This window comes from Euleptes europaea, chromosome 21, assembly GCF_029931775.1.
Source record: "Euleptes europaea isolate rEulEur1 chromosome 21, rEulEur1.hap1, whole genome shotgun sequence".
NCBI lineage: Eukaryota > Metazoa > Chordata > Lepidosauria > Squamata > Sphaerodactylidae > Euleptes > Euleptes europaea.
Window position 1 is genome coordinate 2,178,995 of NC_079332.1, and position 23,037 is coordinate 2,202,031.

Consider the following 23,037-nt stretch of genomic DNA (forward strand, 5'->3'; position numbering starts at 1 on the left):
GCTCTCAGTGGTAACAGACATCTCCTCCCCAGGGTTCTCCTGACCCATTACCTATTTGTTATATTTTCATCCAGCCCCTCTCCCTGATACTGAACCAGACCCTTGGTCCATCAAAGTCAGTATTGTCTACTCAGGCTGGTAGCGGCTCTCCAGGGTCTCAGGCAGAGGTCTTTCACATCAGCTACTTGCCTGGTCCCTTTAACTGGAGTTGCCAGGGATTGAACCCGGGACCTTCTGCATGCCAAGCAGAGGCTCTACCACTGAACCACGGCCCCTCCCAGATCTTTCCAGTTCTACACTACGGCAGGCAGATTCCTCAGCCCACCTTTGCCCCTACTGATACTCCAGGACGACTCCCGATTGTTCCTGATGAAGGCAATTGCCACCCCATGGGCTAGACCACCCAGAGGCTCCTCAACCACAGGTCCAACCTGCCGTGGGCAGGGACCAATCACTCCACCACCAGGATGCACTGAGGGCAGCCAGGATGGAAAGGATGCCAGGCCTGATCCCCATTTGGCTCCGGAGCTGGGCATTGACTGGATTGCCTGGAACCTCTACCCATCGCCATAAGTTGTCAAATCCACCTCCAGAGACTGCTCAGCATCTTCCCTGCTCCGTTCCCTTCTCCTCCTCTCTGTTTTGAGGTCTCCTCTTGCCCTCTTCTTGTAGATTATGCCTCACCACTGTGTGCACAAAGGGATTGCTTTATTGTACTTTCAAGTTTTTTTCCCCTTTTAAGTATATGAAAAGCATTAAGAGCAGCAGGGAGAGAGGGGAGCCCTTCCTGAAACAACTAAGAGAAAACAATTGGACTGAACTGTACAGAGAGCTCTCACATGCAAGAACTTTATGCGCACACAGAGATTTCTACTTAATATCCACCAGGCTGAAATGTGCAATGCGATCAAGGCATAAGAGCACAGCCAAAACAATTTGCTCCTTCATCAAAGCAGGCACGGAAACCCAGCTTTTATCTTGGGACTCCTTGTTTCAGTCTGAAACCGCACAGGTCAGGCTGGCTGTGTAGCCAACAGCTGGCCAAGGACAACAACTCTTCAACTACTTTTTGCCAAGCATAAAAAATGAGCAGATGATGATGAAGAAGAAGAAGAGTTGGTTTTTATCTGCCGACTTTCTCTACCACTTAAGGAAGAATCAAACCGGCTTACAATCACCTTCCCTTCCCGCAACAGGCACCCTGTGAGGTCAGTGGGGCTGAGAGAGCTCTAAGAGAGCTGTGACTAGCCCAAGGTCACCCAGCTGGCTTCGTGTGGAGGAGTGGGGAATCAAACCCGGCTCTCCAGATCAGAGTCCACTGCTCCAAACCAGTGAAGGATAACTGGATCAGTGAAAGAGAAACTTGGCATTCCTCAAGAGGAGCGGATTGTGACTTTTCAGAAGGAAGATCGGAGAAATTGCCAGTTCTGAACGTTACCCCCATTCATGTACATAAAACACACCTTCCCCACAAGTAAAACACCAGCGCTCTAGGGAGAGAAGTTCTAGCCCAGCACATTCCTTGATGCTTGCAAGTTGTTTTTTAAAACATGGAAGCACTCCTAGATATTACCCACCCCCACCGGTAGGGTTGCCCACCTCCAGGTACTAGTCTCCTGCTATTACAACTGATCTCCAGCTGATAGAGATCAGTTCCCCTGGAGAAAATGGTCGCTTTGTCAATTGGACTCTATGGCACTGAAGTCCCTCCCCTCCCCAAACCCCACCCTCCTCAGACTCTGCCCCAAAAACCTCCCACCGGTTGTGAAGAGGGACCTGGCAACCCTACCCAACAGCGGCCCAACTCAGGACTCTACCACCTCATTCAGGCCAAATTCCTCTTCTACTCTTCCTGGGCTGTGCTATTAACCAACCACCAGGTCCTTTCAGTAAGCAACATTACTTTCATAGGTTATTACAAACCGCCATGTATTTCTCAAATCACAGCAATAAACAGTTTGGAGAAGGGAATCTAAGATGTTGAGACAGCAGGACTTTACAGCCTGAACTTCCCGCTATGTTAAAGTGTCCACTGAGTACTCTTTGTGAGTTTTCCATTATAGCGTCATTCAATTTAATCTTGGGAATCAAAGCAATCTTTTTTTTTTCCTTTTGGATAATGACAAGAAAATAGGCCTTAAAAGCAACAATACCTGGCACCAAGCAGTACAGAGCTACGGCACGCTTAAGCCATCCCTGTAGAATCGCCAAAATAACTATATTGTGAGCATCTGAGATTTCTGACGAGTCATTCTATTCAATATCTAGCTGCTATAGTCATTAATAGAAGGGCGTGCTGTAGATCTTGGCTTCAGAGCCCGGAAGGCAGACTTTGCACCCGAAATTATTAATCTGGTTTGGGAAAATATTATAATTGACTAATAGGTCAATTATATATATATGTACAATTGACTAATAGGTCATTGGTCTGAATGTTTGTTTTACAGACAAGGCAATCCTAAAAAGTGTTGTGTATGTGTAAAGTGCTGTCATAGAATCATAGAGTTGGAAGGGACCACCAGGGTCATCTAGTCCAACCCCTTCACAGTGCAGGCATTTTGCAACTACCTCCCTCCCACACCCCCAGTGACCCCTACTCCATGCCCAGAAGATGGCCAAGGTGCCCTACCTCTCATGAATTGCCAACGGTCATAGTCAAGTTGAAGCTGACGACCCCAGCATGGGGCTTTTGAGGCAAGTGAGAGCAGACGTGGTTGGCCAGGGCCTTCCTCTGCAGATTCTTCCTTGGAGGTCTTCCAAGCTTCTGAGCTTCCCTGCTTAGCTTCTGAGATCTGACGAGATCGGGCTATACCATGCCGCCTTCCCTCTGAACAGTGATAAGCTCCAATGGACTTAGAAGGGTATAACTCTCCTTTGGAGTTCACTATTAGTTTCTCAGTTCCCACCCGGGACTGTATTTCACAGCGAGGCAGAGTAACGCACGCCTGAACGATCCCTCAAATCCAGACTGCCTGTGAAAACCTAGCATGTTACTGACAAGGTTTGCAGCTTAGATTTCTACCTGATGAGGGTTGGGTTTTTTTTAAAGTGGAAAGAGCCCCATCCCTTTCTAGGAAGAACATATGAACAACCCTCCTGGATCAGAACCAGACCTCTCTGATGCTAAAATCTGCTGAGAGACCAGGTCAGTGTCAAAAACAGTAAAAAAAAAAAAAAGTCCAGCGGGGTATCAGACTGACCCATTACAGTGGTTCTTTTGTTTTCAAAGTAAAATATTAATATTTTATCAACGTTTTCAATGTCGTGCATTAATTTGACTTTCCTGCATGTCCAAGAAGGTCTAAGAAATTACAAGATCAAGGCGGGGGACAGGGGGAGGAATCAAACACACGTTTCAATTAGATGGGGGGGAAATTATCTACAAGGAAGCAGACAAGAAAATTTCCTGATACCGATTGAGCAGGGGTTCCTTTTAGTTCAGGGAACGGAGGAAGGTCATACTGATTGTTTTATTCCCGTGTTGTTTATGAGCTAAGAAGATGTTTAAAAGCTGTTTTGCATTGGAGTAGCCATACTGCTTGACTGTAAATCTTGACCAAATTCTGGGCATGCCACTTGGGACGTTTCCACACATGCCGAATAATGCACTTTCAGTCCCCAGCCCCATATCCTGACAACTGAGCATGCTTCGGGAGGCACAGAATGTGGAGGGCAATTGAAAATCAGTTAAAAGGAAAAAAATTTAGTAAGAGAGAGGTGATTTCTAGACTCTCGGGGGGGAGGGATTACCCTATGATTCCTCATGGGTGCCTGGTCTGTAAAGCTGTTGGCTCCTGCCAATCATGCCAGCAACAAAACCAGGGCACCCACAGACAACAAAACCAGGGCACCCGCAGACGAGCCCAAAGCTGTTGCATACTCTGGGGACCCCCGCTGAAAATAAACAAATACACATATGAGGCAATATTAGGATGTTTTTGGAAAAAAGAAAGCGGGCGTGATGCGTGCCGAGCAATCTGAACAGTGACACAACTCATACATTTCAACGCAGGAGGGAAATGAGGCCATCCCCTCCCACCTCCCCCTGTCCCATCAACGCTTCTTTGATCACGCCTTTCGAGTGGAAACTCTGAGCTACTTCAATAAGCTAACCCCAACCCAACAGCAACATTTCGAAAAGAGTCATGTGTTATTCATTACCCTCTTTCTTGGGTTCCTTCCACTGGACTCTGGTTTTTTGGGTTTTTTTTTAATTTCCCCACCACCAAAATTAGCAACTCTCCTTCCCTTGGCCAGGGGACTCTCCCTTTGCTGCCATCAAGCCAAATCAAAGAGCTGAGACGAGAAGAATTCCACTCCACCGTCATCAGCTGATTTTCTTCTATGTTCGTACATCCGGAAACAATTCCCTATCCTCGGTCATTCCCCATATGCTGGTCCTTCCCCTGCCGCCCTCGGTTTCACTTCACTTTGCTGGTAAATGTTTTCCTTCTTCCCCCGCCTTGGTATATTGGTGCACGGACTCTGAAATTTGCAGCTGCAAATTCTCTATGCTCTAAGGTTGCAAACCCAGCACCAGCACTTAGAGGAAGATTGCAGGGGCAGGGACCTACCAGATCAGCATTGTGCTTGTGGCATGATGTCATTTCTGCCGAGAACCGGAAGTGACGTGATTGGATCAGCACAACGCTCTAGGGTTCGCTAAGCACAGAGTTTTGGGCGAATCCTAGAGCATCATGCTGATGCAATGACATCACTTCTGCTTCATACTGGAAGTGATGCTGTGGCATTGGTGTGGAAGAATCATAGAATCACAGAGTTGGAAGGGACCACCGGTCACCTAGTCCAACCCCCTGCACAATGCAGGAAACTCACAACTACCTCCATGCCCAGAAGATGGACAAGGTGCCCTCCGTCTCATGAACTGCCTAAGGTCATAGAATCAGCATTGCTGACAGATGGCCATCTAGCCTCTTCTTAAAAACCTCCAGGGAAGGAGAGCTCACCACTTCCCGAGGAAGCCTGTTCCACTGAGGAACCCTTCTAACTGTTAGAAAATTCTTCCTAATGTCTAGATGGAAACTCTTCTGATTTAATTTTAACCCGTTGGTTCTGGTTCGACCTTCTGGGGCAACAGAAAACAACTCGGCACCCTCTTCCATATGACCGCCCTTCAAGTATCTGAAGATGGTTATCATGTCCCCTCTCAGTCTTCTCCTCTTCAGGCTAAACACACCCAGCTCCTTCAACCTTTCCTCATCGGGCTTGGTCTCCAGACCACTCATTGTCTTTGTTGCTCTCCTTAGGTGATGCTGAAACACACACACATGCATCGCCCTGTTGAGCAGAGTTCCCCCACCCCGACCTGGGAAATGGCCACCCTACTGTGGTCTAATACAGGGGCCTACCAACTTTAATAGGTCTGTGTGCAACTTCGGGATTTTTGAGAAAGGGTAGTGGGAACCATTACAAAATGGCTAGTGTGGGGTGGGACCAATCTCAAAATGTATGCTGCGTGAGTGTGTGTGTCTGAAGGGGGTGATCTTTGCTTTGAGGAAGAGATGCTGTTTGGGTTCAGTTCCCAAAGACAGGAAGCGGAAGAGACATAAGCACGTCTGTGGCCAAACTAAGTGTGAGCAGCTATAACGCATTTGCTTGGTATAGGCTCAGAGCTTTGCTGGTAAGGAACAACCCAAACTTCCCTGCTTTTTTCCTGTTCTGTTCAAGACCCTTTGGATTTTATTCCCAAGAAGCACGTGTATTATAAAGGAGAAGCAAAAAACAAACAAACATGTCCTTTGAAAACACAGAATTTTTCCTTTAAAATGGGGAACAACAAACCAAAAAGTCCAGTTTTGAACAGTGAAACCAACTGGAGGTTAAAGGGTCAAACACTGTCACCCCTTCCCTACCCTGCCCCAAGACACACTGAGGCTGCAATTGTCATTTTACAGATGGAAAGCGATGTGTGATCTTTGTCTCGTCTATTTGAGCCCGGAGATTCTTCACCCGGAGGCGCCAAGGACTGAACATGGGTTCCTTTGCATGCCAGCCCTGCATCTCTGCTTACAAACATAGAGAGCTGCCTTATTCTGAGTCACGCGGCTGATCCATCTGCTCAGCCATGAGTCTACGCTGACTAAACAAACGCTTTCCAGGGTCCAGGCGCAGAAAGCTCTTTCCCTGTGCCTGGGCCCTAACTTTCTGCCTGCACAGCATGCGCTCTGTCCGTGATCCACCGTCCCGCCTCCAAAGAACGCAGCGGGCGTGAAACCCCAAGCAACAGATGCCTCCACAACCCCCTTCCCCCTTAAGCCGGCTTACCTTCCAGAGGGCAGAAGCGCGCCACCTTCTCCGGCATCAGCGTCCCTTGCTTGTGCTGACAGTACGTCTCCGCGATCTCCTGCCGGCACTGCTTGGACTTGGCCCTGGACAAAGCCGATATTGCCTCCTTGCCCGAAATCTCGCATTTGGGCGGCTGCTCGTACCGGATTTCCGGCGAGCCGTACCCGCTCTTTTTGAAGTGATGCTGCTTGGGAGATCTGTGAATGTCCTTGAAGCTGCTGCTGGTCTTCGGGGCCTGTTTGCTATGCTGCGGCACTTCGTTGGCGTCCTTTCCCAGGAGAGAATTCTCCTTCCCTTTCTCCTCCTGTTCCAGTTTTTTCCTCAAGTGCTCTTTCTGTTTGCTAAGCGGCTTTTTCACCAGCTCCGGCTGGCGCTTCTGCTTCTGTGTCCGGGGCGCAAAATTGCTATTGTCAATATTTTCAAAGTCCTTCGGGACGGAGTTTTCGTTATTGCTGTCCGTCCGCATTTTCTCTTTGGGGCGGTGGGAGAAGTAGCCGTCCTGCGGAAGAGCGAGGGGGGAAAGGAACACCGTCAAAAGCCGCAACGAGTGACTCGTTTCAATTCCTTCGGCAATTCGGATGGAAACAGCGGGATAAGGAAAGGGAGGGAGAGCGCATGTGTGATCACTTGGAAGGACACATGAACACGTGAAGCTGCCTTACACTGAATCACACCCTCGGTCCACCAAAGTCAGTATTGTCTACTCAGACTGGCAGCGGCTCTCCAGGGTCTCAGACTGAGGTCTTTCACATCATCTACTTGCCTTTGTTAGTCTCTTTAGTTTCAATGAGCTGTCACCCCAAGCGCCTAGGCAGGAAGGGAAATTGCAGCATCTGTTGAGTTAAGGCTGCTTCCGCAGGTAGAGTGAAGCAAGAACAGACTACCTGGGCCTGGGAGAGGTGGTTGGTTTTAACAAGACCCCTCTATAGTGACATCTATTATAGGGCCCTCGCTGGATCAGACTGAGGGTCCATCTAGCTTGGTTTCCTGTTTCCACCTGTGGTCATCGAGATGTTTCATGGAAGCCTACAAGGAGGGCATAGTTAAATTGTAGAACTCCCTGCCCCAGGATGTGGTGATGGCTGCCAACTTGAACACAAGAACACATGAAGCTGCCTTATACTGAATCAGACCCTCGGTCCATCAGAGTCAGTATTGTCTACTCTGAATGGCAGCGGCTCTCCGGGGTCTCAGGCAAGGGTCTTTCCCATCACCTACTCGCCTAGTCCCTTTAACTGGAGATGCCGGGGGTTGAACACGGGACCGTCTGCATGCCAAGCAGATGCTCTACCACTGAGCCACAGGCCCTCCCTCCCCGCTTATGCATGGGAGGTTTTGCCTTGGATTTGCTGCTATCTAGATGCACATTTTCCCCCGTCTGAATTTTCACAACTCTGCACGGGGGCTTATTTTTGTATGCAGCTGTACGTGTGTGGTCTGGCCCTCAGTTAGCATCATGGCCGCAAGGCACTCCCTACTTTGGCCCCAGCCTCCTCTGCCAGCACCCAACGGCTACCAGGAAGGGTGGTTCCCTCCTCCCTCCCCCAGCGGCAGTGGCTGTTCGTTCCTTTGCCCCAGAGCCGCCTCACCCGCCAAGGCAACCCTCCTCGGACACATGGCGATAGGGCTGCTTGCTGCAGCGGCCCTTCGGTCGTCTGAAACCCGCCTGTGGAGAAAGTGGACGGAGAAGATCCGGCAGGCTGAAAGCCGGGATTAATTTCCCTTTCAGCTCCTGTTCTTATGAATTAACATCTGCTCATCACTTGCTATCAGCTGCCTTGCCCTAAACCGTTCCGTGTCTCTCAAAAGCAGATGTTCCTAACACAGCTCACTGAACTAATTGCAACCGCCCATTTAAAACATAACCTTGTCTCCAGTTTTGTCCATTAAAAAAAAAAAACCCAACATAAAAACGTGCAATGTTAAAGCGACAGCTCCTCGAAACCGTTGTCCTGCCAGTGCCGGAGGGCTTCTTCCATCTATCATTGGAAGAACAATACTCTAAAGTCAGTTTAGAGCAGTAGCTCAAATGCTGGGTTTTGGATGCGGCAAACCCAGGTTCAAATCCATGCTAAGCCGTACATGCTGACCGCGGCCATATATCAGTTTCCCATCTGAACCTTCCCCAAAGAGTTTACTCCTCAGGAGTGTTTTCGCGTTAAGTTCTTCCCCAAATCTGCTGCAGGAAAGACTGGGGACTGAACCTCACACCTTCTGCATGGTCTACCGTTGAGCTGCGGTGCCTCCCCAAAACATGGAGCATAAATGTGCCTCAGTCCATCCTGTTTTTAGAAACTAAGAAAGCCATTGGACTGGATGATACTTCATCTTCATAGCTAGAAGGTGGTCTTTTCACCACTTTCTAGGTCCAACATGGGGCCCGTGGAAGCCATAGCGCCCACCGACATCTTTTCTGGCACCTCCCAAATGTTCTTAGGAAGTGGGTAGGGTCAGGTCGGGTTTTTGCCGAGTAGTCCCAATGGACTACTGAAGATTTGATTGGCTGTGCAGATTTTTGTTAAAACATTGCTTTCACAGCGGCTGAAACCACAGCACCAGGATCTGCATTGTGTTACTGAAGTTAAGCAGTGGCAATCGTTGTGTGGCCCTTTTGTGACCGCCCTTTTGCTGCTGTGCCCGCCACGCCATGTTGGAACTGCAAATGTGCCCGCAGGTTCAAACAGGTTGGGGACCCCTGCTCTAGACGTTGCGTTTCCATCAGAGACATGTTCAAAGCCCTCTTCATAAAGAAATGATTTGGATCTCCTGTAATTTCCAAACTAATTAACCCCCCCCTTGGGTCTTCGAGGCTTAGGATTTCATGATGCTAGCTTTGGAGGTGGGTGGGAATATGTTTCTCAACTTCTGTCATGTCAAAATCGTTCACCTTTCTCACGTCCTCTCCCAAAAAGCGGTTTTGTGTTTGAGAATGGCTTTCTACAGTTCAGTCGCTGAAAACAAAACAAAAAATTATGAACTTCATTGGAAGAAACAGTTCATATGCCATTACCCTCCTTGGAAAACTAGCAGTATTGGCAGATCTGGACAAGAATAAAGCCAAAAGGAACAGATGGGAGGGAAAAAAAGAACAGATGTTAATGCAGTTTTGCTGTTTTCCATATGCTTTTCTCTTTCAGCCATTAAAAAAACCCACGTAAATTGCATTTTAACAACTGTTAGTTGCTGAAAACCGAAAGGCTGGACAGTCATTGAAGACTTCGAAAGGAATCAGGCCGTCAGGTCTATTTAGAAAGGAAACAATATGAATGCCTAATGCAGTACTTCGACCAGCTGGACCTCAAAAGGTGATGAAACCTGGCCGTAGAATGAGAGGCTTTGGCATGGATGGAGTCCCAGAAGGTCCCAGGTTCAATCCCCGGCATCTCCAGTTAAAGGGACTAGGCAAGTGTGTGTGTGTAAAGTGCCGTCAAGTCGCAGCCGACTTATGGCGACCCCTTCTAGGGTTTTCATGGCAAGAGACTAACAAAGGCAAGTAGGTGATGTGAAAGACCTCAGTCTGAGACCCTGGAGAGCTGCTGCCAGTCTGAGTAGACAATACTGACTTTGGGAGGGGCCGTGGCTCAGTGGTAGAGCATCTGCTTGGCATGCAGAAGGTCTCAGCTTCAATCATATTATATATATATATTATATGGTGTGTATGTGTGTGTGTGTGAGAGAGAGAGTACCTACCTATTCTAGGAGTTAAAATGTTATCAATTAAAACTGTAATTAGTTTGATGCATTTTCATTCAATTATTTAGGGACATAAACAGTATTTCTGATTCTACTGCCACTTTAATAAAAATATCTCTTTTCTGGATCTTTCACTAGGGACAAACTTTTAATCTTTTCCTCAGTTCCAATCAAAGCTCTGAAAGCTTTCATATTTGCTGAGGCTTGATAAACTGATCTCTTAAATATTTTTATTCTCTCTCATCTTTTCCCCCTCTGATATCGGTCCCTTGCTTTGTTAAGACATCTTTTTTTTAATCCCTCTTCAAAAGACTGGCCAGTGTTGGGTTTTGGGTTGGGGTTTTTTTTTTTTTGGCAGGGATTATTTAATCCTTTAATATTTACTGTCAAAATCTTAATTATAGCTTTCAAGAAAGAAACCGCAATATTGACTTTAATTGCCTTCTAATTATCAACCTCAAATTCCTTCTGAATTTCCTTTTAGCTAAGGCTGTTCTTCTTTAGCTGATTATGTTTTGAGGCACGGGATTAAGTTTAATATCTAGCAATTCTTCAGCCTCTGGCACCATCTTCCCCTTTTAAAGAAATATAAATTATATTTATACCTTGGTTTTCAGCCAAACTTAGCTCCTGCCAGAAAAAAGACACCCATACAAAACTGGCCATTAAAACTCAGTACAAAATATTATTTGAGGAGAAGCTTCTCGGATGAGCTGGACCCAATTACGTTGTTCCCCTCTCCTCTGTTTTCTCCTCACAACAACCCTGTGAGGCAGGTTAGGCTGAGAGAGTGTGTCTGGCCCAAGGTCACCTGGTAATATTCCATCGTGCCAGAGTGGGGATTTGAACCGCAGTCTTCTAGATCCTAGTACAACAGTCTAAGAAGGTACTGCACCCAAGTCTTTTCACTAAAAACAGTACTAAAAAAATTAAGCACCTCTGATTTTAACCTTAACCGTAACCTTTTGTACCACGCTAGATGTTATTCCATGTTGTCACATGAACACATGAAGCTTGCCTTATACTGAATCAGACCCTCAGTCCATCAAAGTCAGTATTGTCTACTCAGACCGACAGCGGCTCTCCAGGGTCTCAGGCAGAAAAGGGTCTTTCCCATCACTTACTTGCCCAGTCCCTTTAACTGGAGATGCCAGGGATTGAACCTGGGACCTTCTGCATGCCAAGCAGAGGCTCTACCACTGAGCCACGGCCCCTCATTGTCTGCCACCAAAACATTGGTCACTGTGGTTGGCCACTGTGAAACAGGATGCTAGATGGACCATTGTGAAACAGGATGGACCACTGGCCTAATCCAGCAGGGCTGCTCTTATGCTTTTCCTCCCTCTGGTAGGTCCGTTTTCCCCCCTTGTGATTTCTATTTATCCGTCATCTACAGCGTATTATAGTACTTTTTAGTCTCAATATTACATGTGCACAAGTGCCACCAAATCAAACCCACTTACAGTGACCCCAGCAAGGGGCTTTCAAGGCAAGTGAGAAGCAGAAGCGGTTGGCCATTGCTTTCCCCCTGCAGAGCCGTCCTTGGTGGTCTCCCATCCAAGTGCGGACCCTGCTTAATTTCCAAAGATCTGATGAGGTCGGGCTACGCCATGCCGTTTCCCTTCCCCTCAATATTATAAATAAGCAAAAAACTAATAATCCAGTATACATGTTACCAGTTCATTAGTTATACATCCAGCCCCTACTCCAACAAGATACTCAATTCATTAAGCCCATATCTAATTAGTTCATTTCCTCCATTCCAATAAATGTATTAATTCCAACTCATTAAAGCCAATTAATTCAATATTTTAGTTCCAATAAATTCCCTGTCTGATTTATTAAGCCAAACCTGCTCATTACAGCTGATTCAATATAAAATCAACAACATTCCTGTTAATTCATCTCCGTCCGAGTTCAAAGTGAATTAGACTTCCCCAATTTTTTTTCTAGTTCTGGCATACAACTAGTGATCGTTCCAACACCTTCAGTAAACCTAGTTCATTAAGTCCAGTCGTCAGTTCATTAAGGCCAATTCGATACAGATCAATATCGTTCCTTTCCGTTCAGTTGGAGGCAAGACCACAACTGATTCAGTGTGGTGGTGGCATCTATTAAGACTTCTCCCATCTTTTGCACCTCTTAACAAAGTTTGCCTTCCCCACTTTCGCCTCATTCATAGTTGGCCAAACTGATCCAGACAGGTCGGAGAGACAGGAGAGAGAGTAGCAGGAGGTTTCCCTAATCTCTTGTTCCACCCAAATTATTCTTCTTTCCAGTTCCCCCAACCCCGTTAAGGACTCGTGAAAAGCACAGAACCAGTCTACAGAGATGCCACCCCATTCTAGGGTTGCCAAGCTCCAGGTAGTAGCTGGTGATCTCCTGCTATTACAGCTGATCTCCAGCCTATAGAGATCAGTTCACCTGGAGAAAATGGCCGCTTTGGCCATTGGACTCTATGGCATTGAAGTCCCTCCCCTCCCTCCCGCCAGTTGCAAAGGGGGACCTGGCAACCCCTACCCCATTCGGTTTCCAAAACTAAGGTTATTGCGTTCCCTCCAAACAAGATTCATAAGTCCGGCACTTGAAAGGAGTTCCTGATTCTGGTTCGTAGAAGGAAAATATGAACCACAGAGGGGTGGTTTGAAGCTATAGCGAAGAATGATTTGCGTTGAAGAGGAAAATTTAATAAGAAAGAAAGGAAGGAAGGAGGGCAACCCACTAGAACCTGTTGCTTGTTTGCACTTTTCGATTATCTTGGGTCCGAACAGATGCAAAATTAGGAAACGGATCTTTGCCGGTTGTCTTTCAGCCCCTACAGAGCTGCTCAGAAGGGCTGCGAAATGCCCAGCAACTGGATGTGACATAAAGGAGTGCTGTGGGAAACTGGAATAACTGGAAATGGTCAGTGGCCGTTTCCACATGGGTTATCCACTCTAAGTAGGGTTGCCAGCACCTTCTCTGAATCCTCAGCTTTTATTTTTTTAAAAGCAAGTCTCTAGCCTCACCTTGGCAAAGATGTACGGGGGGAAAGGCGTATCCCCCCTTCTCTTTCCATTCCTCACCTCATCCCAGTCTGGTCCCTAGCATCCTCCCCAGCCTCAGGAACATCTGGGAAGGAGGCACCAGATATTTCAGTAGGAAGGGAACCGGTCAAGATCCCTTCTTGAAACGCTGCGCCATTCTCAGATCTTTGGGGCCAAAACCAGGGACAAGAATTTGCAGCAGAAATTCAGAACGGCGCAACTCGTTCCAAGGGCATCCACTGGGCCTGGTTATTGCATATTTAGTTGTGTGTTTGCACCATTCAAGAGTTTCCCTGGTTTGGGGTTTTTGTTAATCGGGTGTGATGAACGGTACAGATGTGCGCATGAGATGGTTTCCAATGCTTTACCCGACTGCTAGACACATTCCTCACTCCTCACCTGCTTGCGCAATTACTTGTAGACCCGTTCTTTCCAATCAGGGCTGTCAGACAGTAATTTGGCCTTTATCTAAACTCGGCCCGGGGGCTGTTCCTAAATCGGGACTGCCAGCGCTATCTATATTGCTGAATTCTTTCGGGGGTTTTTTTGTGGTTTTTTTGCCTCGTGTCTCTTTTCATTAGGGCCTGTCTAGAGCGTGGTAAGTTGGCGATGGTTTTAGAAACAGCCAGGCTAAAAATAATCGGGTGACAGCCCCCAAGGAGAGTTTAACGTGAAAGCTAAATTTGCTGCTGAACAGGCGCCCTGATTTTAGGCATCAGCGGAGAGATTTATTCAGCGAAAGGTTGGCAAGATGGGCGCATTGGTTTTAGGTTCTCCCAGCTAAACAAAAGAGTCCGACCCAGCCATGTTACTTATTAGCATTTTTAAAAGTTCTCTGTCCTGATTTCGGGAGGGCGGAAAAGTGCAAACGTTCTTTGCAGAATAAATCTTCAGGAGCGCAGGCTCTTCCTAATGAAACATCACTTTGGCAGTGTTAAGTAATGAAAAAAAAAACGTTCACTCACACTCTAAGTTATGCAGCAGTCAGGAAAGGTCATATGAAGACCACCTGAGCTTGAACAAATGAAGCTGCCTTATGCTGAATCAGACCCTTCGTCCATCAAAGTCAGTACTGTATACTCAGACCGGCAGCGGCTCTCCAGGATCTCAGGCAGAAAAGGGTCTTTCACATCACCTTCCTGCCTAGTCCCTTTAACTGGAGATGCCGGGGATTGAACCTGGGACCTTCTGCATGCCAAGCAGATGCTCTACCACTGAGCCATGGCCCCTCTCCATGGCTCTCCAGGGTCTCAGACAGAGGTCTTTCACATCACCTACATGCCTAGTCCCTTTAACTGGAGATGCCGGGGATTGAACCTAGGACCTTCTGCATGCCAAGCAGAGGCTCGACCACTGAGCCATGGCCCCTCCCCTAAATGAAGATTCGTGGGGTCACCATTAAGTCAGTTGTTACTTGATGGCACTTTCCACACACATGAACAATGAAGATGCCTTCTACTGAAACAGACCATCAAGGTCCATCAAAGTCAGTGTTGTCTACTCAGACCGACAGCGGCTCTCCAGGGTCTCAGGCAAAGGTCTTTCACATCACCTACTTGCCTGGTCCCTTTAACTGGAGATGCCGGGGATTGAACCTGGGACCTTCTGCATGCCAAGCAGAGGCTCTACCACACTGAACCACGGCCCCTCCCAGATCTTTCCAGTTCTACACTACGGTAGGCAGATTCCTCAGCCCACCTTTGCCCCTGGGACCTTCTACATGCCAAGCAGAGGCTCTACCGCTGAGCCACAGCCCCTCTCTATGGCTCTCCAGGGTCTCAGGCAGAGGTCTTTCACATCACCTACTTGCCTAGTCCCTTTAACTGGAGATGCCGGGGATTGAACCCGGGACCTTCTGAATGCCAAGCAGATGCTCTACCACTGAGCCATGGCCCCTCCCCAAACACAAAAAGCTCTCATTGGGCGAAAACGCACGGTCGCTTTAGCCTCTTTTATTCCCTGTTTCAGCCAGGATCGGACGCACGTTCCGCGAAATGCATGTGTTCAATCCTGGCTGAATCCTGGCTGAAACAGGGAATAAAGGAGGCTAAAGGGACCGTGCGTTTTTGCCCAGGGAATAAAGGAGGCTACAGCGGCCGTGCGTTTTCGCCTATTGAAAGCAAAGAGGGAGAATTCCTCTGAAACCAGCCCCTAGGCCATCCGTAGGTGCTTAACCTTGCAAGCAGAGGTCTGCCTCTGCCCTCACCCTTATTCGTGAGTCTTAATTCCCAGGGGAGAGCAGGACAGAAGAACAGTGGGCACGGCTAAATATACTTTCCATCCCTACTGTTTCTGCCCCCACCCCTTCCGTGTCCCACCCCTGGTGCCAAAGGCTAAAGCCGATTCTTAAAGATGCTGGCAGAGAAATCTTTGCTCAAGAGGATGCTGGCTGGAGCACCAGTGTAACCAAGCCCCAACGTTGCACAATCCATATGGCGAGGAGAGGGGCAGGTGGGAGAATAATCCTGCCAGGAAGGAAACAAACAGCCGGAGATCATCTGCCCTGGCAGGGACCACATTGCTGAGCAAGGTAATCTCTACAATCAGCGCTTGTGATAATAAAGCTCCCTCGCAGGGCAAAAAAAAACACACACCCCAAAACACATTTATAAAAGCCAGTCTTGCCTTATTGTCAGCAGGGCTGAAATTGCTGGCCTTTATTATTCGGCATTAGCATCAAATTATAATGTTTCTCAAACAGACTGGAACAAATCTGATCTTACCAGCATCCCTGGAGTCAGTGTGGTTGGAGGGAGGGGATGAACTCGAAAAGCGCTCCTCTCGAAAACAACAACAAGAAGGGCAAATTAATAAAGCTCGTTTCTGGTCTTTTTTTAAAAAAAAATGCGCCAGTTTTCGATTTAAGACCTGTGCCGAGAAACAGCATTAGCATCCATCAGCTCCGTCGATTTCACAGCGATACTCCAAAGCAATTGTATTTATTTTGATGGGTAATCCGTGGTAAAAGCTCTTGGAAGGACTCTTTTAATGGGCACATGCGAGCCCCCCACCCCTTCGTTGGCTGCCATGGCAAACCCGCAAAAGAAAGCAAAGAGAGTCCGCGGGAGCCTGTTACGGACTATGAAGATGCCAGAATCCTCTTACAATCCTCCAGGTTCATAGATAATGGATGTGCTGATAATTTCCTCGCCCTTATTATCGTTCCTGACTTTCTGACCCAATAAAATAAAGCACATGGTTGCTAGGAAGCCAAAGGTTTTGTGGCAATTGTGCGCAAGCTATTTCTTTCTAGGTTTCATGTCAAAGAAGAAGAGCTGGTTTTTATATGCCGCCTTTCTCTACCACTTAAGGGAGACTCGACCCGGCTTACAATCACCTTCCCTTCCCCTCCCCACAACCGACACCCTGGGAGGTAGGTGGGGCTGAGAGAGCTGTGGCTAGCCCAAGGTCACCCAGCTGGCTTCATGTGTAGGAGCGGGGAAACAAATCCAGTTCACCAGATTAGCCTCCGCCGCTCACGTGGAGGAGTGGGAATCGAACCCAGTACTCCAGATCAGAGTCCACCACTCTTAACCACTACACCACGCTGGCTCTGCAACCCCCCTGAAGGCAGACTTAGTTTTCCAGAATTAAAATGTGGCAACCGCCTCCACCCCCCACCCCCCAAATAATTGCTTCCTCAGCCATGTATTCCAGAGAGCCTTGCTCAATTTCGCCTCCAGCCTCCTGCAAGATTAACTGAGCTGCTTTGATATCTATATTATTGCTCCCTGGGATTCCTGACAGTCACACGATGATCACTTTGATATCTAGATTAACGCATTTATATTGAGACGCGGCGCTAAGGAACCAATTGTTCTGCAGCGTTAAGGTTTTTTTTAATCGAGGAGAGTTTCCCTTCCATACACTCGCAAGCAGACACACGCCAAGGATTAGGCAGAGGATTCCTACAGAAAATGGACTTGCAGAAAAAGGGCGTAGCTGAGGGTTACGTACTGGAAATCTAAAGTTAAATCAGTCTCTCAGAACAAGGAGTTGGGCTCTGAGTTGAACCAGGAAGGAAATCGGGTAATTCACTATTGCCCTGGGAGACATTACTCGGACACGCTCTCCAAAGGAGGACTCTTGACAAGCTTTGGCAAACCGAGTTCGGCTCGCATCAAGGCTGCAGGGACTCCTCTGGGTAAAGCTGGGATTCTCTTTATAAAATGATTCTAAATAGATTCCAATTTTGTGACCAGGCGACCTTTCCAACCCCAGACCTCCGCTTTTCACTAGACTCCTTACCTGAATAGTGAGTGACTGGCATGCCGCATCTTACCAAGCTTATCAGACCATTCCATTGCTAGGGGTACAGAGAAAGGTTCTTGGTGGTTTGCCATTGCCTGCCTCGGTGCCATGACCCTGGTAGTCCTTGGAGGTTGCCCATCCAAATACAAACCCGGGCCGACCCTGCTTAGCTTCTGAGATCTGACGAGAGCAGGCTAGCCTGGAGCTATCCAAGTCAGGGTTTACAATCCATACCCACTAGGGTTGCCAACCTCCAGGTACTGGAAAACAGACACCACTGTGCATATATCACTTGAGATTAGGAAATCAGCACAGCAGCAAATAATTACTACAAAGTGCAAAAATTCTACTTCAGGTGCTACAACAATTATACAATACACTATCCTAATACTATACAATAGGAGCCCCGTGGCGCAGAGTGGTCAGCTGCAGTACTGCAGTCCAAGCTCTGCTCACGACCTGAGTTCGATCCCGACGGGAGTCGGTTTCAGGTAGCCGGCTCAAGGTTGACTCGGCCTTCCATCCTTCCGAGGCCGGTAAAATGACTTTATGCATTTTGACCTTGCAAACAAATGGATCCGATTTCACGCAAATGCAAACGCTGCACAAATCGGAAGGGACCTCCACTTCATCACCCGCAGGCTATTTTAATTGTTAATCCAGAGCGGCTGCTTTTAATTACCAGCTGTGACATTTCCAATACGTAGGAAGGAATCAAATCCTTTTGGAGTTCGACGCCTAGGCTGCCTTTCCGTAGCTTCTCTGCCTCTGCAGACGTGAGCGAAAGTACCCATGCATAAAATGACCCATGAAAGCATCCTCTGGAAAAAAAAAAAAACACACGTATTTCTGGTACCCCCAGACTCCTGCCCATAGTAAGGGACCTGCTGCGTTCAGCAGCCATTTATCTGCTCTTTACCATTTCAGAACATGGCACTGTTAGCAGAACGTTGAGCCGTTTATCCGAAAGAGAGAGAAAGAGGTGTGCAACGCTCTAAGGTTGTGTTCCTAGCCACACAGCCCCATCCATCTTCACGGACATTTACAAAGAGGGCTCCTTATTAAAGTTGTATTGATCCAAGTTCTTTTCACACTCGGGTGACGTCCGCCCTGGAAATGTGAGCAGCCAGATGTCTGACGAGGCTGTCTCCAAATCCTAACTGAAAAATGGTATGTATTGTTTAACTAGGGTGGGGAGACTTTCCTACATGAGCAGCGTGGCAAATCTACAAGGCTTGGACAAATATTCTGGGATCCAAAGTCTACGCGATGGCTACGGCTGCATAGCAGAAAGGAGTGGGATTTAACAATTTTGCAGCGCAAAATGACCCAACTGCAGCATGCATTATGCTACACCATCTCACATCATGGTTGACTGCAATTATCCTGTAGTACACTTTTGGCTGAGAAACCAACAAATGAAAACATCATCTTCCGATTGCAGCGCTTATGTTTTTGGGTGCAGAAAAGGCTTTTGACAACGTTTCTTGGAATTTCATCTCTGAAACTTTGAAGCAAATGGATTGCGGAAATAACTTCAGTAACGTTTTTGGAGCAATATATTCCAAACAAAAGGCCCGTCTCTTAATAAATGGAAGTTTAACTGAGGAATTTGGTATCGCCAAAGGCACGAGTCAAGAGTGTCCACTCTCTTCGCTTCTATTTGATTTGACAATGGAAGTTCTTGCTAACTTCATTAGGTTTGAAATACAAGAAAGAAGAGCACAAGATTAAAAGCTATGCGGATGATGTCATGCTAATTTGCCAAGACCCGGTGATATCGATTGACAAAACTCAATCTCATATTGACAGATTCGCCTAGTACTCCAGATATAAGCTTAACAAACTTAAAACCAAAATTCTGACTTTCAATCTTATTGAAGAAGAGCAAACATTGCTAGATTGATAATAAATATACATAATAAAATTATGCTAAATTGATGCATACAGAGCAATAATAGCTAAAAATTGCAGGGGTGTTCCAATCGGCCAATGAGACCTGGCAACCATTAAAATCAACTCAAAGGATCAGCTCTCTTGGCAACCATGTTGGACCTGATTTTCTTTGCTGCCACAGCATACAGGGAGGTCCTATAAGGAACAAACCCATCAGAGTGTTCTAACAAAAATACTAATTTCTCAGCACTAGGAAAAGTGTTTAGGCCAGAAACCAACCCGGCAAGAAATTTAGTCCTGGAGGTTATTAAGCAGAGGCTAGATGGCCATCAATGACTAAACTGAGGCTGTCGTACTTTGGACACATTATGAGAAGACAAGAGTCACTGGAAAGGACAATCATGCTTGGAAAAGTTGAAGGCAGCAGGAAAAGAGGAAGACCCAACAAGAGATGGATTGACTCTATAAAGGAAGCCACGGCCCTCAATTTGCAAGATCTGAGCAAAGCTGCTAAGGATAGGACACTTTGGAGGACATTGATTCACAATGAGTCGCAATGAGTCAGAAGTGACTTGACACATTGGGTCGCAATGAGTCAGAAGCGACTTGATGGCACTTCACACACAGAGATGGCCATCTGTCAGCAATGACGATTCTGTGACCTTAGGCAGTTCATGAGAGGGAGGGCATCTTGGCCATCTTCTGGGCATGGAGTTGGGGTCACTGGGGGTGTGTGGGGGAGGTAGTTGTGAAATTCTTGCATTGTGCAGGGGGTTGGACTAGATGACCCTGGTGGCCCCTTCCAACTCTATGATTCCACTAGGGGCTTAAGTAATAGCCGGCTACAGGACAGAGATCCATGTAAGTGGGAAACACACGGCCGAGCCGGTTCAGAATCCAGTTTAGGGAGCTGCTTGGTCAAGCTCAAAAAGAAGATTATGAACAGCTGGTTGATATTATCCATGCATGGGGGGGGGGAAGTGCATTAAAAGATATAATGGCACCAAGCAGACCCAGAAGGAAGGCACAGGGTTGCTCATCTCTCGCTCATCTCTCTCATCCCCCTTTAAAAACCACTCATTAAAGTGGGAGATGCAACTGCCTCCGTATCTCTGGCCTGTGCCTTTCATCAGCTTCTGGCTGCGTTCGCTGTAGCGAGCTGGACTCCAGGTGTGCCGCACCGCAGCAGAGGAAGGAGGGTGAATGGATGAAAGGGAGGAAGAACAGGAGGGAAGGGGAAGATACACCACCCGCCTGCTGCTTAATTATTCACTTTAAAGCAACAGAATGAATGTCCTGGTTGCAACCTGGGAACCGCCCAGGGGGTTCAATTCACTGAATCTGAAAGCGGTCAGCGGGAGGTTGAACTCAAGTGGAAGATGACGAATGCCATATGCGGTAGGCTCAGCTGAGAGAATGTCTGGTCCAAGGTCACCAAGTTGCTGGAGACAACACCAGGAGAAGGCCTCGGTCTCTAAGCCGTGCTTGTTGAAAACCGTTACCAAACACCCCTGTGGTGTTTTTCCTGGCAGTCTGGCCCCCGTATGTGTGTGTGTGGGGGGGCTTCCACGGGAGCAGTTGGGTTGCTGCGACAGAAGTCGCATCAGGCGGGCGAAATCCTCCGCCATTTCTTAACTGCCTTCAGTTCTTTCACTTAATTTGCATCTCCCCCACCATACTGTCAAGAGCACACGCACCTTGATAAAACACTGCGGTAAAGATCACCTGGAAAAGACAATCATGCTAGGAAAAATTGAAGGCAGCAAGAAAAGAGGAAGACCCGGCAAGAGATGGATTGACTCTCTAAAGCAGAGGTGTCAAACTCATTTGTTGCAAGGGCCGAATATGACATAAAAGTCACTTGGTCAGGCAGGGCCATGTGTACCAAAAAATTTAATGCCAGGTACCGGATGCAAACTTTATGGAAGATATAGGCAAAGCCAATTAGTATTATTTTTTACTTAAACTACAAACATGCTTAACACAATAACACTCTTACAGTATTTTATTTAACAGTCTTTGGTCACTGACACCTTGGAAATGTGGGGGGGGGGTGGCTGGCTCACGGGCCGGATAACAGCTCTCAAGGGGTCGGATGCGGCCCACGGGCCTTATGTTTGACACCCCTGCTCTAAAGGAAGAAGAAGAGGAGTTGGTTTTTATATGCCGACTTTCTCTACCACTTAAGGAAGAATCAAACCGGCTTATGAGCACCTTCCCCTCCCCACAACATACACCCTGTGAGGTAGGTGAGGATGAGAGTGCTCTAAGAGAGCTGTGACTAGGCCAAGGTCACCCAGCCGGCTTCATGTGTAGGAAGCCATGGCCTTCAATTTGCAAGACCTGAGCAAGGCTGTTAAAGATAGGATGTTTTGGAGGATACTGACTCATAGGGTCGCCATGAGTCGGAAGCGATTTGATGGCACCTCTCTCACACACACACACACACACATACAAAGAACACCTGAGTGCCACAGCAGGAAGCAGGAGGAGGGACTGCAGGATAGGTGTGAACAAAGGTACGTTACGACTCAGCAAGGCACCATTCTGCATCCAAAGGTGACTCTGCCACTCCTGCTCCAGGTAAGAGCAATGATGTGCAAGCCTTGGGACACATCCGCTTCAAGCTCGCTTCAAACGCCAAGCCAGCAACTTGAAGATATTATGACCATTTGGCTGTTGGAGACATGAGTAAGTCTATACACATTGACTGCCTTTCTCGCAAATACCATTGCTTGTACTCATTCGGTATCCTGCAAACAAAATGCCATCCTCTGAGCACAAATAAAGCATTATCTTCTTCGACATGGCATCACAGATAGCCGGTTTTGAGCTTGTCATAAGCTTCGAAGGATGCATTTTTCAAGCCCTGTCTCATATCGTTTTTAATCCCCCCCCCCAATGTTTATCCTCCAGCTTCTGGAACTGGAGCACCTCGCCTTATCCTCAGTGGGCATGGTGAATAATTGCGCTCTCTCATCTTTCTGACAGACGTTTCAATATTTGAAGACTGACAACACATCCTTCTACTGATTCTTTAGCCTCTCCGATAGGCTAAACACCCTGACAATTGCAGTGGGACTATCCCAATTAACGTTAAACTCAAAAGAAATCCCGCAGAGACACATCTTTGCGCCGTGCATGAGTCTTTTTCCAGTACAGAGCAAATATTGACAGAAGCTCTTATAAGCATAAGAAGCCGCGAGTCCAGAGACAATACTAGGATGGATGGACTGATGTTCCAACTCTCATCTGTCTAACTAGTTTGATGAGGTCTACACCAACTGGCACTGTTCTTCAGGGCCATGGGCACAGAAAGGACTTTCTAGCTCTGCTAGGTGAGATCCCTTTAACTGGAGATACCTGGGACCTTCTGCATGGAAGGCACATGCTCAGCAACAGTGTCCTGCCCTCGAGAATGACATATGAAGCTGCCTTTTACTAGCCCTCTACACATGACCTCAAGGCACAGAAAAGGAGATAGGGTCGCCAACCTCCAGGTACCAGCTAGAGATCTCCAGGTACTAGATAGAGATCAGTTCACCTGGAGAAAATGGGCTCCCCTCCCCAAACCCCGCCCTCCTCAGGCTCCACCTCAAAAACCTCCCGCCGGTGGCAAAGAGGGACCTGGCAACCCTAGGAGAGCAGGCCTCAGTGTGCTGGTCCATCCACCTGTCTCTGTGAGCATGGTGCCTATGTGCGGAGGAAGCATAAAATCCCTTCTCCATCACTGGGGACACGGCTTTCTGAAAGGTTTGGAGCATGTGGAGGGAGTGTATGTGTGTACACCTCTCGTGTGCACAGATGCCATGCTCATGAGCCAGGTACCGCATAAAGACAGGAGGTACGGCCAGCATGCTCATGC

The 23,037-nt window shown here is 47.5% G+C and overlaps 1 protein-coding gene across 1 annotated transcript in view; it reads right to left on the reverse strand.

Annotated features, from left to right (window-relative positions):
- The window catches only part of XYLT1 (xylosyltransferase 1), a 165,266-nt gene that overhangs the window by 44,148 nt on the left and 98,081 nt on the right, over positions 1 to 23,037 (reverse strand). Inside the window, exon 4 of the mRNA XM_056866558.1 lies at positions 6,286 to 6,805. Within this exon, the coding sequence (XP_056722536.1) occupies positions 6,286 to 6,805 (520 nt within the window). The remainder of the gene's footprint in view (positions 1 to 6,285; positions 6,806 to 23,037) is intronic.